We start from the raw sequence: 22728 nt of genomic DNA on the forward strand, positions 1-22728 counted from the left end.
GCATTGAAAGTTGATAAATTCCTAGTTGATTCTTCAAAAGAAAGATCTGTCGTTTTGAAAAAAATAAATATATACAGGTGTATAAAATGAAAAGTTTCATTAAAATCTTAAATATCTCCGCTGCCTGAACATCCGAAAACTGAAAAGCGTGAAATAGCTTAAAAAAACTGATGTCATATCACAAACCCCCATTAATATTTGGTTGACGTTTTTTTTATGGGAATGTTATATTTGTTGTTTACAGAAAATGTCAATTTCTCTGCACATTAATAAAACTCGATAGACAATATGGAATTCAATTAGTTTTGATAAGGGGAGATAACTCGTTTGCAAGAATTTTTACATTATTTCCATTGAACTTTATGCTCCTTTTGTTTCTTTCATTCTATTGTATGAATTCCTCAGTGGCTATCCTGTTAATTACTGTTCTTACGACAGGTTCGATTCGTTCATCGTCATCCGTGTTCTGGTAACCTTTGCAATATGAATCGATAGTTAAACTTGTCTCTTCCAAACTCGATCTTTCATTTAAGGGTGAATGAGGAAGTAAAATGTCTGGAATGTTTTCTACTTCATGCTGTATTTGCTGTCCGTCACACGACACTTCAGATATCTCACCGTCTGTTTCTGCAGATGACGTATCAGAATCGTCATCAGAGCTATGCATTATAAACTCTCTGTAGGTACCGTCATTCATATCACTATCAATAGGAACGTTATGTGAAGTGTTATTGTGCTCAGATGTCTGCTCTTTGAATTGATCTATCACGAGTCCGTCTAACACCGAACTTGCATCATGGCTATTAAGTCTATGTAGTCTTGTAACATTAGAATCATCTGTATCGTTATATCGTAATTCACCCGACCCATCAAAACCACTGTCACCACCAAACGTTTTCTTTTTCCCCAGCAAACACTCATATTCGGTCGTATTTGTTGTCTAAAAGTAAAACAAAAATATTATGACAAAAAAAAATATTATGACAAAACAAAAATATTATGACAAAACAAAATGAATGACAACAAATTGAAGACAACCATTCATTATAAACATATGACCGTTATAAGATATCTCCTATAATTACCTTTACAAGATATCTCCTATAATTACCTTTACAAGATATCTCCTATAATTACCTTTACAAGATATATCCCGCAATTTCCTTTATAAGATATCTCATATAGTTTCGATCTTTATAATATATCTTATAAATTATCACGGTGAGATATCTTATAAACTATAAATTTTCTAACATTTTTTATAAAATAAATGTGATATGTTATAAATTATATAAGATAACTGATATGAAAACATGTTTATCTGATATCAAATAAAAACGTTATACTATATCTTTTATGCTGTATAAGATATCTGTAATGCTTTCAATCATCAACGCGGCATGTGGAGCAGGATCGCTTTACACACCATTTTAAAGAGGAGTTCGTGTCGTTAAGTCAGTCATTAGTTTTCTTGTAGACTGTTGTTTGTCTTTTCTTTGGTTTTTTTATATATATTTTTTCTTGTACCATGGTGTTGTTGGTTTCTCTTTGATTGATTAATTTTCATTCTCCTCCAGTATATATCACGTCACTTAAAACAAAACTCATTTCAGAGAGATGTGTAATCAATTTCTTTCCAATCCAGTTTGGCTAAGCCTTGGTTTGATGCATAACATAGGAGTAATAATGTAAATAGGTTACCTTTTTAATTGGAACAGTATAACTAATTTTGGTCTCTTCGTCGACCTTCTTACATTTATGTCTGAAAATAACATAAAAAATCGGTCAACCGTTTATCAAAATGTTCATGAATTATATTGATACATCCAAAACGTCACAAGACTTTCAAAGTTTCGAATTTGTATTTCATTTGGGGATTATTTGGAGTTAATGTAATGCAAGAGAAATAAGAAGCTAAAATCAAACGTTAAACAAAAATGCATGTAGTGCTACTTTGACATATTCACCATTTCCTTTCTCAATTTTACTAATTGCAATTTACCATATTTTTCACCAAAATGTCAGTCGAGGTACAATAAAACGGAAGGTATTTGCGTAAATCAACATACCTCATAGTCGACGTCAAATGGTTTTTTTTTTAAATATAAACAACAAAGAAAGCAATATAATTTCCTAAATAGTCAACTTAAAAAAGTACAAAGACAAACATCAACTAATAACAACATGATAAAAACCGACCTCATATTAGATGTATAGCACACGCATTTAAAAATCTAGGAGAAATATATTTATTCACTCAGTCTACGTTAATAGTCTTGTTCCTGTCATATTCATATAAATAAAGGACATTTGGGTCTATGACACTAATCCACAGGCAAATAACGGAAATACATCTATAGGGTTAAATACAATTTTAAACAACACAATCTGTTATCATGGTTATATCCAATACCGCTTATGTCGGATAAATCAAATGTAAAGTTGAAGAGCATTGAGGTACCAATGTCTTATTTGTTGTTTGATTTCGTTTCAATTAACTAGTGTTTTAGGAAATCAAGTGCATGTGCGGTATATAGTGAATACGAAATAACACACAGTTCCTAGCTTAAAGTTACCTTAATAATCTCACTCCAATAGTAATTAAAATGACGAAAGCAACAACGCCAGCTGTCGCTGAGCTACCTACAATTACAATGTTTTGGGAACCTGAAATAAAAACATTAATCTTGAAATAAATGATCATTACAATCAATTAGTCGTTGCTATATCTAATGCATTCTGGAATATGTTTTCAATTTTATACTTCGAAAAAAAGAGTTTCATATAAATCAAGTGCGAAATCGAGGAGCATTGGTGTACCAACATTCCGATGTTTTGACATAACAATTATAATTCATGTCAACACAGACTACGGAGGAAGTGATACACTCGTCATGACTTGACTTTCATACATTGACATAATTAACAAATTGCCTTCGAATTGTATGCGTCTTTAAACAAAAGGAAAATATAATGAAACGATAAAAACTTTTCAGAAGTTCCTTTTTTTTTAATCTTATTTGAAGTACTTCATCAATGCAATGTGTGATTATCTGTGTGATAAACATTTTGAATGCATACAAAAGTAGGAGACCAATTATTCATGACATGAATATAAATGTATGCACAACACCACCAAAACCGGGACCCAAATCTTAATAGATTCACTCTACTAGTTTATAGAATGAAATTCAAAACAGTGTGGCTGTGGCCATTGATTGACACATTAAAATCATCCATTGACTGGGACAATTTAGGTGAACGTTTGTATGTAACGACCACTGCTCACTATGTACTTTTTAAAGACACTTAAACTATGGGGTCACCAAAGGTTCTCAACACCTTAATAAAGTAATTCGAAAAATTAATGAGAAATAACACGATGTTTTGATTTATATCAATTATATAAATCAAATCATAAAGGTTATTCCTGATTAATTTTTCGAATTATTTTATAATTAAAGGCGTTAAGAAACATTTGGTGACCCCACAGTTTAAATGTCTATCGTAGGTACGTCGTGAACAGTGGTCGTTACAGACAAACGTTCACGTAAATTGTCACAGTCAATGGATGAATTTAATGTGTCAATCAATGGCCATAGCCACACTGTTTTGAATTTCATTCTAATTCATTAATATATTTGATCAGCATAAACTATTACCTTGAACTTCCGGAACATCATAGTAAACAGGTTCACTCCACGGACCATTGGTTTCCTCAAATTTGTGTTTCGTTCCAACCTGGATACTGTAACGATGTCCGTTGCGCAAGTTCGACAAAACATAAAAATGCTTATCGATTGATGCATTTCTAGTTTGGTAATGTCCTGTCAGAGTAAAATTAAATTCGTTATACGTTTTATCAATTTATTGTGAAGTGTCCAAGTATTTTCAAAGTGCATTTTCAACGCTTTGATTAGATAGATTTTTGACACTATTTTCACGATTGATTGATGATTTCCATAAAATGTGAAAAAGATAACATCGTGATGATGAGCGTTTTGGTAATATAGCATCACATTACCCCCTTTAATCTCTCTATTAGAAAATTTAGCACTGGGTGTTGCATATTAAAAAGTGCCCATATAGCCATTTATTCTTTGTTGGCACGATTTTGAATATAATAATTTTGTTTATAAATTGAAGTTATTTTAATAACTTTTGCAGTTTGCTACTTTTCGAATGGTTTGTCTGCTCAACGTATCTGGTGAAACATATTCCAGAAAAAACGGATTATTTGTGCTGATATATGTGCCATACGTATGTGTTTTGTATACTTAAAAGAGGGACGAAAGATACCAAAGGGACAGTCAAACTCATAAATCTAAAACAAACTGACAACGCCATGGCTAAAAATGAAAAAGACAAACAGAAAAACAATAGTACACATGACACAACATAGAAAACTAAAGAATAAACAACACGAACCCCACCAAAAACCAGGGGTGATCTCAGGTGCTCCGGAAGGGTAAGCTTTGAGGAGAATTATTATGAACGGTCTTGTATTTAAACTAACTGCAGTATTATTAAAATTTACAATTGAACTTAATTACAACATAATTGAAGGTTTAACTTTTTTACTGTAAATTTATTGCTTTGATTCAAGACCATCTCTCCTGCCTATTGTCTTTTTCTTGAAACGATTTCTATCTCTTTTCAAGTTTATTTTGAAAACGGGTAAAGTTGGTAGACCACAAAAGATGACACAGACAAATGAACAACAGATAGATATGAACATCAATCAGTATAAAAGATGCAATGATGGTTTTAAGTGTAGATTAACTCTACTATGAATTCCATTGATAGCTTTCGAAATTTGAACTTGCTATGTTACCGTAATTCGAAAAAATATAGTCTACATTATAGTAATCAAAATTAGTTTTCTCTGATTCGTATTGAAGATATAACTTAAGATGTGTCCTTACCTTTACAGACTTTTCTCATTGTTTCACAAAATCGAATTAGGAAGGACCCAAAAACTCCTCCACTTTGTTGACAAGTATATGGTTTCCACTGAACTAACACAGCGTTATAGTTGTATGGTAATTTTCTTTCAATTACTGGTCCAATTGGGGGTTCTGTTACAAATACATTAATATCTAAATCATCGAATATGTTTTTATCTATTACTGAGATTCTCGCAATAGTCCTAACGTTTTGTGTTGTAGAATGCTAACATAATTAAATTATACAATTATATATAGTCATTTGCATTGTTGTCTTGTGAATAGTTGTCTCATTGACAATCATACTAAATCTTTTATAGTAAAAAAAAAGCATTGGTGTCTTGTGAATAGTTGTCTCATTGGCAATCATACCAAGTCTTTTATAGTAAAAAAAAACGTTGGTGTCTTGTGAATAGTTGTCTCATTGGCAATCATACCAAATGTTTTATAGTAAAACAAATGGGAGTTAAAGCTAGTACGGACATTTACATATCTATAGCACATTTGTTTTCTAGAATCGATTGACCGATTTCATGAATATGTGTTTTACCTTTGTTGAAACCACTTGATAGGTATATTCCAAAAAAAGATTTACAGGTGTCTGCCATCAATGACCTACTGTAACCTATTTGTTTTTTACAGATGTATGTATGCAAATCATATCACAAGTTTTTAAAGAACACAATACTGAAGGAGACCTGACGAAAATGTCAAAAACAACTGTAGGGGACTCTTGATTAAGTAACATTTCCACAAATACAGATTCCTGTAATACTGCATATTATTACATTAACATTGTTATCACAAGTAATTGCTCATTCAATCAAATACATTCTGAAATGATCCTCAATTAATCCAGTATTTTGCTATTTAAAGCATAAATACGAGTAGGCGCTTAGTGTGCCGTATATTGATAGTTTTCTCTATGTAGAAGACATACTGCGCAATATTTCCTTTTCGGTCTATATGAACACGTTGCTTTTCAAGTGAAGTTGTAGGTTCAAGTGCAAGTTAATAACACGCATTCACCATTTACAACGACGACAAATAATGCATACTATAAAAAAAAGAATCTCATTATCCAAATCTCCATTTTTAACATTATTTATACATCTACGATTAACCACGGAACGATTCAATGTCCAACCAACCTTCATTGGCAAATGTAATAATGTAGATGTTATGACAGTCATCTAGAAAATAAATAAACGTAACTATATACCTCCATTAATGTGATAAACACAGTCCTCGTACCAGTGTATCCCACTGCTTATTAACAGTCCCTCTATTGTTTCTGCTCCTAGAGACAGTCCGTACATGTAATCAGAATAATTCCCTATGCCTAATGATATAACAGTAGACGTATTCATGCTTTCAATATGCAATGGGAAAATCCTGGACTCCAGTGGTTCCTGAAAATACAAATAACATATAAACTGTATAAGTATTTACATAATATGGAAGACATAATCACGAGCGTATGTGTGAAAGCTGCGAAATACACTAACAACTGGAAAGGTAAATATCCACAATTCGAAAAATCACAGTTCGGTCTCTAATGAAGACGCACATTACTTGTTTTCAGGAAAGTCATACAAGACCACGAAAAAAGTAAATGTGTTAAACAAATAAGACGTTTAACATAGCTAGATAAACGAAATCTACATGAAACAATATGGCTTATCAAGACCTAGACAATGACCACATATTCTTGCTTTTCATCAAGCTTATAAGGGTTAAACGACTGAAATCGAAACTTAATCAGTTTTTATGGTCACCACCACGAATTGGTTAAACGATATGATATTATCTGTAACACAACTCACTAGCGACAATATTTTTTGCGTATCTTAGATCTTAAGATGTCAGAATAGTCTGATTTTTAAATTAACCGATTGTGTCCTCATGTACCAGATTGTGAAATTTTTACTGAGTTTGGATTCGCATAACTTACGATGCATGTATAGCAACAGAAACGTACACTCTCAAGTGGTGACACCTGGTCTTACTCCTTTAGAATTTCAGGCAATTTTATTAGTGTTTTATATGGATTAACACTTGCGTGTCAGAGCTCAAACTCTCACCATTGGAGAGTCACCTATTACATTTATGTTAAATAAAACAATATTGAAGACGCAGCTCATCTGATCAGGCATAAATATAACACTTGTTTAAGAAATAACAATATACAAATATGTTTTTCCTAAGTGAATATACACAAAAACTCACAAAACAAATGTTTGGTAAAGTTCCTTTACACCATACTACAGTCACGCTGGACAATTCTTTGAACGAACTGTTATCAGTTTCAGGTGATATTTTCCAAGTTAATAAAACCAAACTGTTGTTCAGCGTTTCTACCTTAAATTGTGTAGGTAATGGTGGACCTTCAAAAGAAATGATATTGATTAACACATTGTAATCAACATATAGACATTTGTATGCAATTGTCATACAAATGGGATGTTAAACTGACTTTAAACCCAGATTTTAGTAGACATTAGAAAATGCTTGTACTAAGTCAGGATTAATACACTTGTTTTCCATTAATTTGATGTGTTTGAGCTCTTGATTTTTCCATTTGATACGGGACTTTTTGATATGAATTTTCTCAGGAGTTCAATTTTGTTTTAGCCTTTTCCATCATTGACTCTCATATTTATTTATATCAATTTACATCAATACTGGCTTCAACTGATTTTTATAGTTCGTTCTTATGTTGTACTGTTATACCACTGTCCCAGGTTAGGGGAGGGTTGGGTTCCCGCTAACATGTTTAACCCTGCCACATTATTCATGTATTTGCCTGTCCCAAGTCAGGAGCCTGTAATTCAGTGGTTGTCGTTTGTTTATTTTGTTTTTCGTTCTTTTTTTTTTATATAAATAAGGCCGTTAGATTTTTCGTTTGAATTAATTGTTTTACATTGTCATATCGTGGCCTTTTATAGCTGACTATGCGGTATGCGCTTTGCTCATTGTTGAAGGCGGTACGGTGACCTATAGTTGTTAATGTCTGTGCCATTTTGGTCTCTTGTGGACAGTTGTCTCATACCACATCTTCTTTTTTATATTCATAATTATTATCAAAATATGCTAGAATATAAAAACATGTCAAGTATCAATGGTCTAGAAATATAGCATTTAATTCGAGACCATCGTGTTTTTTTTTGTGTGTGAAGTAAACGCTAACTATTATCTGTAAGTAGTTATCAAAAGTACCAGGATTATAATTTTATACGCCAGACGCGCGTTTCGTCTACATAAGACTCATCAGTGACGCTCAGATCAAAATAGTTAAAAAAAAAGTCAAATAAATACAAAGTTGAAGAGCATTGAGGACCCAAAATTCCAAAAAGTTGTGCCAAATACGGCTAAGGTAATCTACTCCTGGGGTAAGAAAATCCTTAGTTTTTCGAAAAATTCAAAGTTTTGTAAACAGAAAATTTATAAAAATGACCATATAATTGATATTCATGTCAACACCAAAGTGCTGACTACTGGGCTGGTGATACCCTCGGGGACGAAACGTCCACCATCGACCCAGTGGTGTAAATAGTTATCAAAAGTACCAGGCCTTTTCCGTTTTACTTTTTGAGAAATCCTGACGCATCAAATCAATGTCGAGCCTCCTGTAGATGTGTCCTCTATCCCATATTGCGTCGTAAACGTTACATATATAAAATTGAGAATGGAAATGGGGAATGTGCCAAAGAGACAACAACCCGACCATAGAAGAAAACATTTTAGTGTTATGTCGTTGTTCTCTTATATTTAATGCGTTTCCGTCGGTTTTAGTTTGTTACACCGATTTTGATTTTTGTCCATGGATTTATGAGTTTTGAACAGCGGTATACTACTGTTGCCTTTATTTACAGATCTAACATTGTTGTGTTGATGTTTAGACGAGTTGTATACATATATATATGTGTCATTTTTCTGTAATTTTGTATGTATTATGAGATTATTTGTACATTCTGATTTTACTTATACAGCTTTCAAAAACTCACGGAGAAAAGATTTCCAATTTCAACGATATTTTTATACGAATCATCTTGAAATCAACCATTGTTCAGTCTATATGCATCTCGAAAAGTATGCAGATTATATTCATCTTTACATATGTTAAGTTTATCATACATCTTTAATAATATACAGTTTATCTTGAGAGATGTACATCAAGATTACTTTGGGTATACTATAGAGGTGTTGTAAAAAAAAAGATGCCCCTTCGTCATGCAGTTTCATATAAAGGGTTCATACAACACTTCACGCGTGAAGGAATCACTTCTTTCTTTCTTCGATTTCGACATAATCGAATTTTACTTATCACTAAGTCAGTTTGAACTCACATGTGCAACACGAAGGGATGTGGAATCAAGAATCAGGATCTGTTTACCCTTCCTGAGTACCTGCATTTTTCCTGAGTTGTTTTTGTTGGGATTCGGTTTTCTCAGTCATAAGTTTTCGTTTTTGTGTTTTGTGTATTATTGTCATTCTTTTGGTCACTTTTCGATTTGTGCTATATGGTCTTGTCAGTTTGTCGTCAACTTATGAGGTTGAATATCCATTTAGTTGATTTTGACTCATTCTTAATGAAGTAACACATACTTGGCTTTCGATGTATTTGGTATGAGCATTCTTGAGAAAGGTTATTCGGAACAAGATTTATCAAATGTGCCTTTCGGTTTTACAATGCAATGCATATTTACAGCAGGGTAGTAAACTAAACAAGAATATAAGCAATATCGGTTTTAAATTTCTTCCAACTATTAAAAAGCATCCTACATAATGCTACAGCTGTTTGAAAATATAGATGAACCCGCAATAGATATTAATGCGCCCTCCTGGATATATGACACCTAAACAGGGGAAAAACTTGTAAAATAGATATCAAAGGTACCAGGATTATAATTTAATACGCGTCTGGCGCGTTTCGTCTACATAAGACTCATCAGTGACGCTCATATCAAAACGGTTAAAAAACCAAACAAGTACAAAGTTGAAGAGCATTGATGACCTAAAATTCTAAAAAAAAAACAGTGTGCCAAATACGGCTTAGGTAATCTTCTCCTGGGATAAGAAAACCCTTAGTTTTTCGAATAATTCAAAGTTTCGTAAACAGGAAATTTATAAAAATGACCTTATAATTGATATTCATGTCAACACCTAAGTGCTGACTACTCGGCTGGTGATACCCTCGGGGAAGAAACGTCCACCAGCAGTGGCATCAACCCAGTGGTGTAAAAATGCATCTACGAAAAAATTAAAATGAGTAAGAACACAATGTCAGTATCATAGTTATTTCTTATTGGAATAAATACTTACGAGAGTTATCAGGAAAAACAAAGATATGAGCATCAGGGACTTTGGGATAACCTCTTCTATTCATCTGTGTTAATTCTATCCGACTGACTTCATTAGGATCAATCATAGTGTCTAAAGATACTTTTGTGGGTGGGATTAGTATTTCCTTGTTGCTCTCTTTATCATTTAACGTTATAATTGTCACCCGATAGTTAGTTATATTCCCACATCTCTTCACGCGAGAAATAGGCTGAAATAATGTAATGCAATTTTGAAATGTAACGTTTATAAAGTAGATAATGCAATAATAAAATTCAATTTTAAAATATGATTGAGACGTTTATTCTGTAGATAATGCAATAAGTTTATCTGCAAGAAGTTTCTCAAATTCAAAACTAGGATCAAAATCAAAATGCAGAAAAAATTAACCAAACATATTTCATGATTTATATATCCATGTTTTCTTTTTCTAAACCAATGTATGCTATATATGGCACTGATGCCAAATCGGTTTTTTTTAATATTTTTTTTTCTATAAATGGATATTTCTGTATTTTTGGGAACTCTTGGCAATGTCATTATATGTCATTTGAATATGCAGTTCATTAACCACTCACTTTCCAGTATATCTTTACACACGATTCGTTGACACTTGAGAAATATCCAGGATAAAATTCGGGAACTGCCTGTGGAACTAAATGATATAATAAATATTCTATTAATATTGTACAACTTTATAACAAGTAATGTTTCATTCAATATACATATTTAAAAAATTCGATGGAAATAATTTCTTTCCAGAATTTGGAAATAGGAAATTAACTACTATAGTAGAGTTCAGAGTTGAAATCAATTGGATAAGATGAATTTACCTACAGTTTAGCGGAGAATTCAAATCCCATCAAAAGATTTTGATGATAAAAATCAAGTTAACAAACAAATAATGATAGAATCGCATGAACTTTAAAAGAACTGAGTCAGGTATGTTGACAGGGTGATGTTAGGCATATGCATTGAATTGTACAGACGTAATTTTGAAAGACAATACTCTAGAACTAAAACCATTGGCTCAGAATAATTTAAGCAACTCAGCTGAATTCGGCATAACCTTTAGAAATAGCAAAGAAAGGTACCGAGATTATGATTTAGTACGCCAGAATTTAGGGTCTTTTTCAAATTTTTGGTCTTTTAATTTATTTATTTTTTTCGAGCGTCAACACGTATCTGGCGTTCACAGTCTTAAGAATGGTTTATATGGTGAGTTTGTTTGAAGTAGATCTTTATGTCTTCATTCTGTATTCGTATTGTTTTAGGCAATATTGAGTTGGTGGTACTAAAATGTGCGAATAAAATACCGACCTTTTCATAGTAAATATAGGTTACAGTAATATTGAGATCTCATTCATCGGTTTATAAAGTTAAGAGAACCAACAAACTAGTAGAAATCGCACGAATTCCAAAAAGAACAAGACCGGAAAGGCATTTCATGCTTAGTTTGCACAACCCGCCATGCGAATATGAACTCATTATAATATCCAATTAAGACCATAGCAGCTTAGAAGCTTGGAAGGCGGAGGCAGAACTCATACGTTAAGCTAATACTTAAATCTATTAACGTAACGTTTACCATTAAACTCATTAAAACTGTGTATGATATTCAAAGCATTTTATTACTGTGGATTCATTTACTTTCGTGGGTATCAATTTTGATGGACCCTTGAAAACTTGCATATTTGTAGATATTTGATTTCGTGGTTTTACCAATCTCTGTATACAAACCCTATTGAACATATGTAATTCGTTGAAAATTTGAATTCGTGGTTCATCAGTTCCCACTAAAACAATTTGAACTTTATTTACCCTCATATACCCTTTTTAAGTCAATGCATCGCTTATGTAAATCGTTAACTTGGCTACTAACTGTCATCATCTGTAGTAACTGCAATGTTGAAAGCATCACTCCAGAATCCAGATCGGTTCCCATTTCTTGGAATAACATCAATTGCTAAATCATATGACGTAAAGGATGTCAAATTGGTCAAGGTAACGCTACAGTTGGATGGTAAAGACTAAAATAAATTTGTTACATTTGATTATTACATCTTAAAGTACTTTGTTGCTGCTAATGTATGTATCTAAAGAGTACATTTGTGATCAAAGCTCATAGCTGAAATTTCTTAACATCAAGTTAATATCCAGATGCAAACATTGAGAAATTTTTACCGAACATTGTCTGACGCCATTTACGGTTATCGGTCTGACATGCTTATTTCTCACATTTGAAGTTATTTTATTACATGAAAGGGTTCAAATACCGACTTAAAAAAAGGCAAAATAATATTACATTTAAAAGAGGGACGAAAGATACCAGAGGGAGAGTCAAACTCATAGATAGAAAATAAACTGGCAACGCCATGGCTAAAAATTAAGAAAACAAACAGACAAATAATAGTACAGAAGACAAAACATAGAAAACTAAAGACTAAGCAAGACGAACTCCACCAAAAACCTGGGGTGATCTCAGGTGCTCCGGAAGGGTAAGCAGGTCCTGCTCCTCATGTGGCACCCGTCGTGTTGCTTTATTATTTTATTATTTAATAGTCCCGCAGAATGTTAATGTTAACATGTTTTCATAATGAGTCTTGAATGATTTTTTTTTAAAAATAAACGTGTATTTATTTCTTCAGCTTAAAATCCTACAATTGAGAGATCATTAGTGAATGTGAAATTTACGACTAGGAAAATATTTCAAGTAGTTTTTCAAACAAATGCAAAACGTAAGTTTAATGGTCAAGAATTTAAGACATTACTATGTTTGTGAAATATTATATGTTGACATAGATTGACTAACTACAAAAGATATATTGACATTTATATTTTTATTTAAGAAACTTTTATTTGACTTATTCGGCACTATTTTGTGAATTTACTAGTACCAATGATGGCATAGCCAGTGCGTAATTGTGCTGTTAAATTATATGGTTTGTTATTAAGTAAGCTACCGTTGACCCTACTGTGAACATAACCAATGGTATGTGTTGACAAAACAAGACTTCTTTTATTTCAATGCAGATACTGACATTGTCTTATTTAATGATCCTAAAAAATGCATTTTCATTGACGTTTTTAATCATTTATCAAGACTTTGGTTCAAATCATCATTCGATCATATATAAGCTCTCACATACTATCAAGAACAATAACAACATGTTTATGTCATGTAAACTCAATGAGTCTGGTATTCGAGGTGAAAATGACAAACATTGATTTGCACATTTGTTTGGATTATTTAAGCTAAAAGCACAGTAATTTTTCTTGATATTCATGGACTCAACCTTTCCTTCAATCTGTAACTCGATGACTTGAATTATGAATGCTTTTACTACTAAATGTTTATGTTGTCTGGACAGAGGTCAATAAAAAATTGTTGATTGTTTTATTCAGGGTGTCGAATATTAAAACCTTTGTAAGATGTTATTCATTACAAGCGTATAAAAATAAATAAAGTAAGGTAAAGTTCAATTGAAAAGCACTTAAATTTGATACCGAATATACATATTTTTCACTTGCATGTTATTCTTTATATATAAAAAAGAAGATGTGGTATGCTGTGTTCCTTTCTGTATGATAATCCTTTTTATTATTCTGTGAAACAGGTTCTTTACTTATTCAGCAGTACTATGTTAAAATGCCATTACAAATGTTTGCCTAACCAGTGAGTAAGCAGATGTTAAATTATAGGGTCTGTTACCCAGTAAGCTACCGACATCGACGTATCTACTAAAGTAGAAGGCTGAATGACATGTGCTTGTTTTCTTATTATCACTTCACGATTCAGTGATATTTTTAGATTCTATTGACAATATATCAAGCCAATAGAAATTGTCCTAATTTTAGGTAATTGAATAGCATCAAAATCAATCCGTTTTTATCAATTTGATATATTATCATTAAACAGTCCTTATCTTGTATAGTCCTTTCTCTAGAAAAGTACTATTATAAATAAATAAATTTGTTTGTCTTTCTTTCGTTTATTTAATCAATCTAAAAATATTTCCTTTTAACCTGATTTCTTAAATTATGTCATATTTTAGACAGGTGTTAGTGATAATAAGAAATATATATCAGGTACACCGACTCAAATTGTGCATTTCTTACGTAGTTATAAAAATGAAATATATAGTCTGAATAACTCATAATCCATATGTATTTTCTTTCCTGAAAATAAAGTTAAGGAAAAAATATTTAAAGCTACCAACGTATAGATGATTTTTTATATGAAATCTGTAGTCGAAAACTAATCAAGACATGTAGTTCGAAGTCTGTAAGAAAATAAGTTTTATACTAAATGTAGATCATTAAGTAACACAAATCACCCTATAGACCAGTGTACATAGCAGATGACCAATAGTGACACAAATTTGTCAGTATAGCAAAAAACTGATAATAGTTTAATATAAACAAGATGTTAGGCATTTTAAATAGCTAACTAGGACCGCCTGTCTAATTCCTCATATCTTTGACCTTGAGAAAATCAATCGAGTTGATAAGACCAATGATAATCTGTTTATCACTATTTTACTGATGACGACGTTGTCAATTTCATTGACAACATCACATGCCATCTTAGTTTCTATCGATAATTTTTAATATCTTTCGACTCCGCTGAGAAAGGAAATTATCATTCAGCAAGATCAAAGGAAAATAGCGATAATCATTATTTTTGAGAAAAGCTTGATCACAAAATAATCACCTGGAAGAGGATAAAATGCAAGCAGGTTATTTCTTTTTTTTATATATAAAATCTGTGGTTTCACTACATTGCAATATTGAAATATATATAAGAAACAAATACTGCTAGATCAGAATTTAAATCAGAGGCATGAAAACATGAATAATCATTCAGTAGTGTTGTTTCATTACTATAAGTTCTTCTTAACAATAAATTCACTTAACATAACAATTAAACTGTTACCTCCCATTCCTTCAAATTGTTGTTTCTTGCATATTCTGATCTGTACCGTATTCGAAATTCCATTCCCTCATGCGTGGATGGACATTTCCACTTTAAATGAATTTTAGATTTTGTTTGATATGTCTGCAGACCTTTAATTCTTTCTGGTTTAACTATACAAAAAGATATCACAAGGTGTTTGTTTTGTTCACACATCGTTGTCAATATAATGGAATTTAATGTGAATGTCATACAAATGCTATAAAGCAATACGAAAATGACAGGTGTTGTCCATTCGTTTGATATGTTTGAGAAATCCATTTTGCCATTTGATTAATTATGGACTTTCCGTTTTGAATTTTCCTCGGAAGTTTAATATTTTTTGGTGATTTTACTATATCCTACTTGAAAAAATTGTGAATACAAAGAAAGAGAACTATACAGCTTCAAACTCTTTTTTCTTTTCGTCGTATTGGTATTTCGAGGTTGAAAAAAAACTGACTATGTATAATGAAAATTAATTAAAACTCATGGAAGTAAAGCAAATATTATTGACATGTATGACTATAAGTTAATGGAGGAGAAAATATAGGTAACATGTCTAAACATACGTACAAATATACAAATCTTTGATGTGTATACGCTCAGTCTGATATCTGGTGGTAGTTCGAAGGATTCAGTCAAAGTCAAAAGTTTAACTTAAAATCAATTGTGCATTATTTGCAAATATCATGTGTGTTTGAGAGAAGGATTTTAAATTGGCTACATAACGCAATTATATTAGGTTGAAATAACATAAAAACAGTACACACATTCAAAAATAAGATTCTATACATGCATGATATTGCTAAATGAATAAAAGAAAAAAAAATCAGTAATGCAGTAAGCTAATAGGTAATGCAAGCAAATGAAAATAAACTTTATGAATTAAATGCGTCCGAGGCACTTCTTGGGATGTATTTTACCAAATATTAACATAGAAACGTAAGGAGCAATTTGACCAAAGGGAACCTTAGAATAATAGCCTAAATCATCGACAGTCAACTTTGACTGCGTTGGTTGGAAATCTTATCTTTTAATAATTTCTTGGTGTATTTACGGTGGATTTTAGATAAGTATGTATCTGTCATAATTCATGCTAGTACCAAAGCACTGACTACTGAACTGATTATGAGGTGCGATTTTTTTTTCTTTTATCATTTTAATAAGTCACTCAGTGAATTTGGGGAATAAAGAATAGTTTTTAATGTCATTCATTTATGTTCTGTCTTTTTCCAAGTCTGGTAAACAAAGTTTTTTCTCAAATATTTTGTTCGTGATTCAATAATTTAAAGTATTCAAAGTAGTCGTCATCCAGCCATAGAGTACTCATATTAATATCTGGACTTTAACATATTAATTGATAGCAACTTCACTTCATGTCTGCATACATTGATTATGTTTATGTAGTAAAAAACATTCAGGAAATACTAACCAACTTGTTTGTTGTCAAATTGAATTAATCTTGTCATTGATTCATTTGAATGAGAAAACTTCAGTGTGAAAATCGTGATACCGACATCACCAGCGAAGTTCAATTTCTGCAAACATCTGTCGCTGGGTGATACTTCGGTATAAGAGTAGGCGGGGAAGGAGATATAACTGTAATAAAAGAAGAAAAAAAGTGTCATTATTTATCGGTATAAGTGCTGTTTATAGACGAGAGAAAATATATCAAACCTATGTTCCTCCATACCTTGCAGAATATATACTTGATAGATGAAAACTGATCGAGTCTATGCGCAAAGGAGTCTGACGAGTTTTTAAAAACCTTTATCAAATTCATTGATACATATATTGTGTTTGGAATTTGGCTGTGTATCAATGAGTATAGGGTCATAGTTAAATTCAATTGACCACTACACTCACTCACTAATATAGGGATGTAAAAGAGCACTGGTATACAGGATAGAAAAATCACAAAACAAAACATTTTTTTTTCTCGATATTACATCTAGGTAGTTTCTAAACCGTTACGGTAGTAAAGACAAAGGAGGCTAACCTGAACAAGTTTCATATAGGGTATGCGACACATTATTCTACAAGTATCTGTGATACATCAAATACGGTGTATGATAAATTATTCACACTAGCAATGATAAATATGGAAACTCTTAGAAGAAAAACCTCAACTGTAAATAGTAATAGTCTCAAAATAAAAACTACTATTTTTCATGCAGTACTGTATTGTTTCATTCGTCGAAATTGATCATACTAAGATAAGTTGGATGATTTTGACAACAATTTATTTCAATTACCCCTAGTTGATACTATGGACACAATTTTTTTTTTTTGCTATACAGGTGGAAATACAGAAATAAGTGATGACAAAATTTATTCTGATTCAATCTAATAAAAACTTAGTTTTCTCTTTCTACCATTATATTTGATTGCTCTAACACATACTTCTAACGTTCATAATTGAAAGAAAGGTCTGAGTTTACATCGAATAATAAAAAACCTAGATGTATATTGTGTAAACAAATAAATTCCAATGATTTAATTAAATATTTGCGTATATGACTCTTCAACTACTACGCTCCCGAATATCCTTGGTTTTTAAACATTCGGCTATAGCGCGTTCCTTAGAAGGGGAATCCAGAAAAGCGCGTCCAACGCATGAAATTTCTTAATGTTATTTTTCTACATTTTTTACAGAACATATTCAATACCGCTGCTAGTGGACCATCGGTCGCAGAGTGTATCTTCAACTCAGTATTCAGTAGTTCAACACACATGATTGATAAAAAGTTATTAAAACAACAAGTTACTAATTCCAGTTAAAAGCCAAGCATGTACAAGAACTGAAATAGTCGTAGAGCTATATTCCCAAATACGGCCTTACAAAATAGCCAAATCCATCTGTCAACAAACATTTCCATCACTTTAAAAACTATAAAGAAACTCAGGTGTGATGCAACTCAATCAGATGACGTTGAACTCAGATGAATTTGGCTATTATTTGTATGTCCTTTTGGGTCATATAACTATTCCACTGTTTCGATCCTTGGCTTTTAAATATTCGGCTTTGCGCGTTCACAGTTCAGGTAAATTCATAAAAGCACCTCTGACTCATCAGATCTATAAATGTTGTTTTCATTTTGTAAAACTTTGAGATGAGATGTAGTTTATACGATAAAACAATTTTTATACTAACAGTGTTACATTCCATTCCTTTCAATTGGTTATTAAAAATACTTACTTTATTTGGTAAGACACTGTTATGTTGTAACTTTCTCCGGGGTGTATTTCACGGTTGAATATTTTTTCTATGTCAAACCAGCATGACATTTTATTCCAATTAAAAACAAAGCAAGACCAGGAAACTGAAGACAGCGGATATTCTAAAAAATGAAAAAATAACTGTTGGGAGTTTAAATTACTCAAGCGAAACACCGAAACTAAAACTTACAAAGTTTTATAGCTTACAGTCAAAATGCTTTTGATAGGACGAACAAAATGTATGAGGTTCAAGTATTTCTTTTAAAACAAATACAAATATATTATCCTAGGACCATTTGCATTGGAAATACTTTTCTATTACCATTGACCATTGACGGCTGATACTATAACTTAATATTAAATTACATAAATATGCAAAAAAAAAAACACAAATTAGTGGCTGATGCTCTTCAAACATGAAGGAATTCGTTATCATATATTAAGGCTAGGAATACAAGTTATAAGCGGTATTATTTAAATTTCATTGTAAGGAGAGAGACAACAAAATATATTTGATAGTCTGTTAGTCTCAGTCAATTGGTTGACTTTGTATATTACACCTAGATATTATTGTTCTCGTTAATATATTGAACTGTAAAGAGTCTTCCACTTAATATGCATTAGGCGTATACAGACAGCAGACATCTTTTGTTTCACTCCCAAATTATATTTCTTAAACGTTCAAAAACAAAACAAATGTCACAATAGATATGAAATAAATTGATTTATTACTATAACTTACTAGTATTTTTGTATTTACATCCCTTGGGTATACTAAATTCATGATATCCGCTAACTAAAGTCCAAAGATAGACAAAGGGCAGTAGTTCCACTAACTTGGTTGATAGCATGGCTTCTTTACAATTTCTTTGAAGTCATTCTGCATGCAAGTGTAGAATAACTACAGACTGAAAATAATATATAACAGTGACATCCAAAGTCTATACCCACAAGGCAAATAAAATTAATATTCTAAAGATTCAGAATAAAAATAAAAATTCCCGATTGAACAATATGATTCTATCTCCAGGTCTAAAACGTATCAAATAGTTATCAAAGGTACCAGGCTTATAATCTAATACGCCAGACGCGCGTTTCGTCTGCATAAGACTATAATCAGTGACTCTCAGATCAAAACAGTTATAAAGCCAAATAAGTACAAAATTTAAGAGCATTGAGGACCCAAATTCCAAAACGTTTTGACAAATGCGGCTAAGGTAATATATGCCTTGGAAACTACAATCCTCAGCATTTTGAAAACTTCATATTTTTGTAAAGAGGAACTTTATATAAATGACTATATAATGGATATTCTTGTGAACACCGAAGTGCTGACTACTGGGCTGGTGATACCCTCGGGAACGAAACGTCCACCCGCAGTAGCATCGTACCAGTGGTGTAAATAGTTATCAAAAGTACCAGGCTTATCATTTAATACTCCAGATGCACGTTTTGTTTACATAAGACTCATCAGTAACGCTCAGATAAAAAAAAGTTATAAAGCCTAACAAGTACAAAGCCGAAGAGCATTGAGGACCAAAAATTCAAAAAAGTTGTAGATTGACAGAGAACTTATTAATCCCAATTACTGCAAACGAAAAATAATGCATGATCATAAAGGCCTTTGTACGAAATTCTACAGAATGCTATTGCTTACATAGAAGCTATAAAACCAAGAAATTCAAATAGTGAAGGTCAAATCATGCCTTCAAAAACGGACGCCATCACAATTTATTTGGTCGTTATGACTTCAGTTTCATAAATGGCGATGGAAGTGTTTCAATTGTTGTAGCTACAATCCCGTCGTCATTTCATCGGTTGTGACCTACCGAATTGAACTTAGCTACATGAGCAACAAGAAGGGTGACAAATGTTGAGCAGGCTCCGCTTGTTCACCCAGAGCATCTGAGATCATTCTCTGATGGTTTTTTTTTAATATCAACTTCTGTGTGTCCTTTGATGGTATTTCGGGGGGGGGGGGGGGGGGGGGGGGGGGGTGGGGGTGCCATTGTATTGCGACTTATTTGTTTGAATGTCCCTTTGGTACCTTTCGCCTATCTTTTAAAACCGCACTTCAGTATATAAAACAGTGTCTTATAGATGTAAAAACATAGAAACTGTATTATTGTTCGAAAACAGAATCAAACGTGTTATTTACAGACATCTTATCACACTCCTTGACTAACAATATTATTTGTCTAACTAGAGTGGGGTGCGCATATTCGCCTGGGACACAATTTCGCCGTTTTATAATTTTGAGTTGTAAATACTTCAAAAGATGGCTGAAATGGAAGAAATATGCCGGTAACTAAGATTTTTATAACAAATATGATTTTATTTTAAACTGCGACAAAATTGCGGCACTTACCGCAAAGGACCGAAAAACGGATAACGATTTTCGGCCAATTTTCGGAATGAATAACACGATTTCAAAGAAGTATTTCTTTGTAAATCTTTGACTGATTGCCCTAAATTTCAGTTCTGTACACCTTTAAAATGTCTGCTATTGTCATCTATAATGAAATTGATTTGAAAAATATTGTTTAAAGCTGCAGTTATTTGGGTTTAAATAGATGTATAAAAACGGCGAACATGTGTCCCCCATTGACAAAACATCAGGCAATTTCAAACACCCTTTAATCTAACTTTTCAGATGATTATTTTCAAACAAACACGTTTTCAAGCTTAAGAATATTTTGCATTTGAAGTTATCTTCATGTAGAAATATCAGTTTACTTCAAAAACATATAGACCTGAACATAAACTGTGGAAAACATGGAAAGATATGGCGAAAATGAGCACCCCACTCTATATAATTCATTTTGTCGGAGGACTATAACAAAATTTTAAGACTCTCTTCACATTCGTTAGATATTGGCATCTGGTCTATTTCTAAATATATCTATAAAGGGTATGTTGATTTTGTAGTATAGAAGATTTCAATTTCATTCGTTTTTTTTTGTTTTTTTTTTGCTCAGTGTATTTAATACTTGCAGGAAAACTTGATAAATCAATGTTACTTATAAACATGATAAAGAAGCGTATTTTAAGTGATACAGGAACCCACAGTTGATCAGTCTACAAAATGTAAAACTGGTGAAATATGAATTTCCTGACTTTTAAAATGATAGACAGTATCCTACAAAACTAATTAGAATTATTTTTCTACATGTTTGTTGCAAAGCTTACTATAATATCATGTAAACAGATGAGTTGTTAAGCTTAAGATAATAAAGTAGATAAAATATTCATAAATGATTACTACTGTCACATGCTGTGTCTGTCTTAAACACAGAGTTATATATAATCTGCGTATACACATAATAGAAAAACAAAACGTATGGGGTATCTATTCATGACACAAAATCTGTACATGCATACATGCATATGTCCTTTTGTGTGTATATCTTATTAACCTTTCAATAAACAAATTAACGCCGATTAAACAATCAATAAATGCATTCGAAATTTTGACTTACCATTCATAGTTGAACAAGTATTCCAAGAAAATGTTCTATTCATTACTTTAAAAGCGTACACAAGTTATGCTATTTTCAAAGAAATGCACAAAAGGAAGTTTCTTAGTATTAGTTTAAAACAGAACTAACCCCAAAAAATTGATTTCTTTCAAAATCAGTACAGGGTTGGCAGATTTTATCTAATAGAGTGTGTTATTGTCTATTTAATATTGCACGTGGACCGAAACAACGACCTGTATTGTTTAATGATTGTTTACTTGTAAAGAAAAACATCTTTGCAATACAAGTATTTATTAAAACAATTATTTCTGAAGATCATAATGCAGTGTTCCTTCTCTCTGGTCGTTCACCTGTAAGTTTCGATAATCTCAAATTTCTTTACTAATTAGAGTGCAGCATTTGAGGTTGTGTATTATCATGAGGGGGGATAGGACCTTTATTGGGACTCCGGGATCGGTTGTTTTTAAGCTCGGGATTTCGGGATTGACGCTTTCGGGATCCGGGAATTCTTTTTTTTTAATTTCGGGACCTCGGGATTTCGTGTTTTTAAGCCCGGGATTTCGGGATATTGTGTTTTAAAGCCCGGGATTTCGGGATCAGGACCCCTCCTACCCTCCCTCTATCATGTCCTTGAAAAGAAAGTCAGACTAAAGATCACTAAACAAAAAGTGTGTGACAGCAGATCAGACGTTAACGACAATACAAATGACATTGTCATGATTGTTTATAAACATTTAAATCAGTTTTGGTATTTGATCCTTTCTGTATATATTACATATACCCT

General features: G+C 32.1%; 1 protein-coding gene across 2 annotated transcripts; it reads right to left on the reverse strand.

Moving 5' to 3' along the window:
* Positions 1 to 254: 254 nt before the first annotated feature.
* LOC139525184 (uncharacterized) lies at positions 255 to 22082 on the reverse strand. 2 transcript variants are annotated; one of them, XM_071320376.1, is made up of 16 exons: positions 21945 to 22082; positions 19208 to 19373; positions 18446 to 18587; positions 16679 to 16845; positions 15226 to 15377; positions 14409 to 14468; positions 12172 to 12319; positions 10868 to 10944; positions 10272 to 10500; positions 7176 to 7333; positions 6169 to 6358; positions 4926 to 5078; positions 3663 to 3827; positions 2577 to 2667; positions 1702 to 1762; positions 255 to 940 (listed from the first exon to the last, which is right to left on the reverse strand). In XM_071320376.1, exons 2-16 carry the CDS (start codon positions 19314 to 19316, stop codon positions 386 to 388), a joined length of 2457 nt encoding a protein of 818 aa, XP_071176477.1. In that variant the 5' UTR covers positions 19317 to 19373; positions 21945 to 22082; the 3' UTR covers positions 255 to 385. The 2 variants fall into 2 exon arrangements, with proteins under 2 accessions (XP_071176477.1, XP_071176483.1); XM_071320382.1 differs by lacking the exon at positions 14409 to 14468.
* Between the last annotated feature and the right edge of the window lie 646 nt (positions 22083 to 22728).

Source organism: Mytilus edulis, chromosome 1 (genome assembly GCF_963676685.1).
Source record: "Mytilus edulis chromosome 1, xbMytEdul2.2, whole genome shotgun sequence".
Lineage (NCBI taxonomy): Eukaryota > Metazoa > Mollusca > Bivalvia > Mytilida > Mytilidae > Mytilus > Mytilus edulis.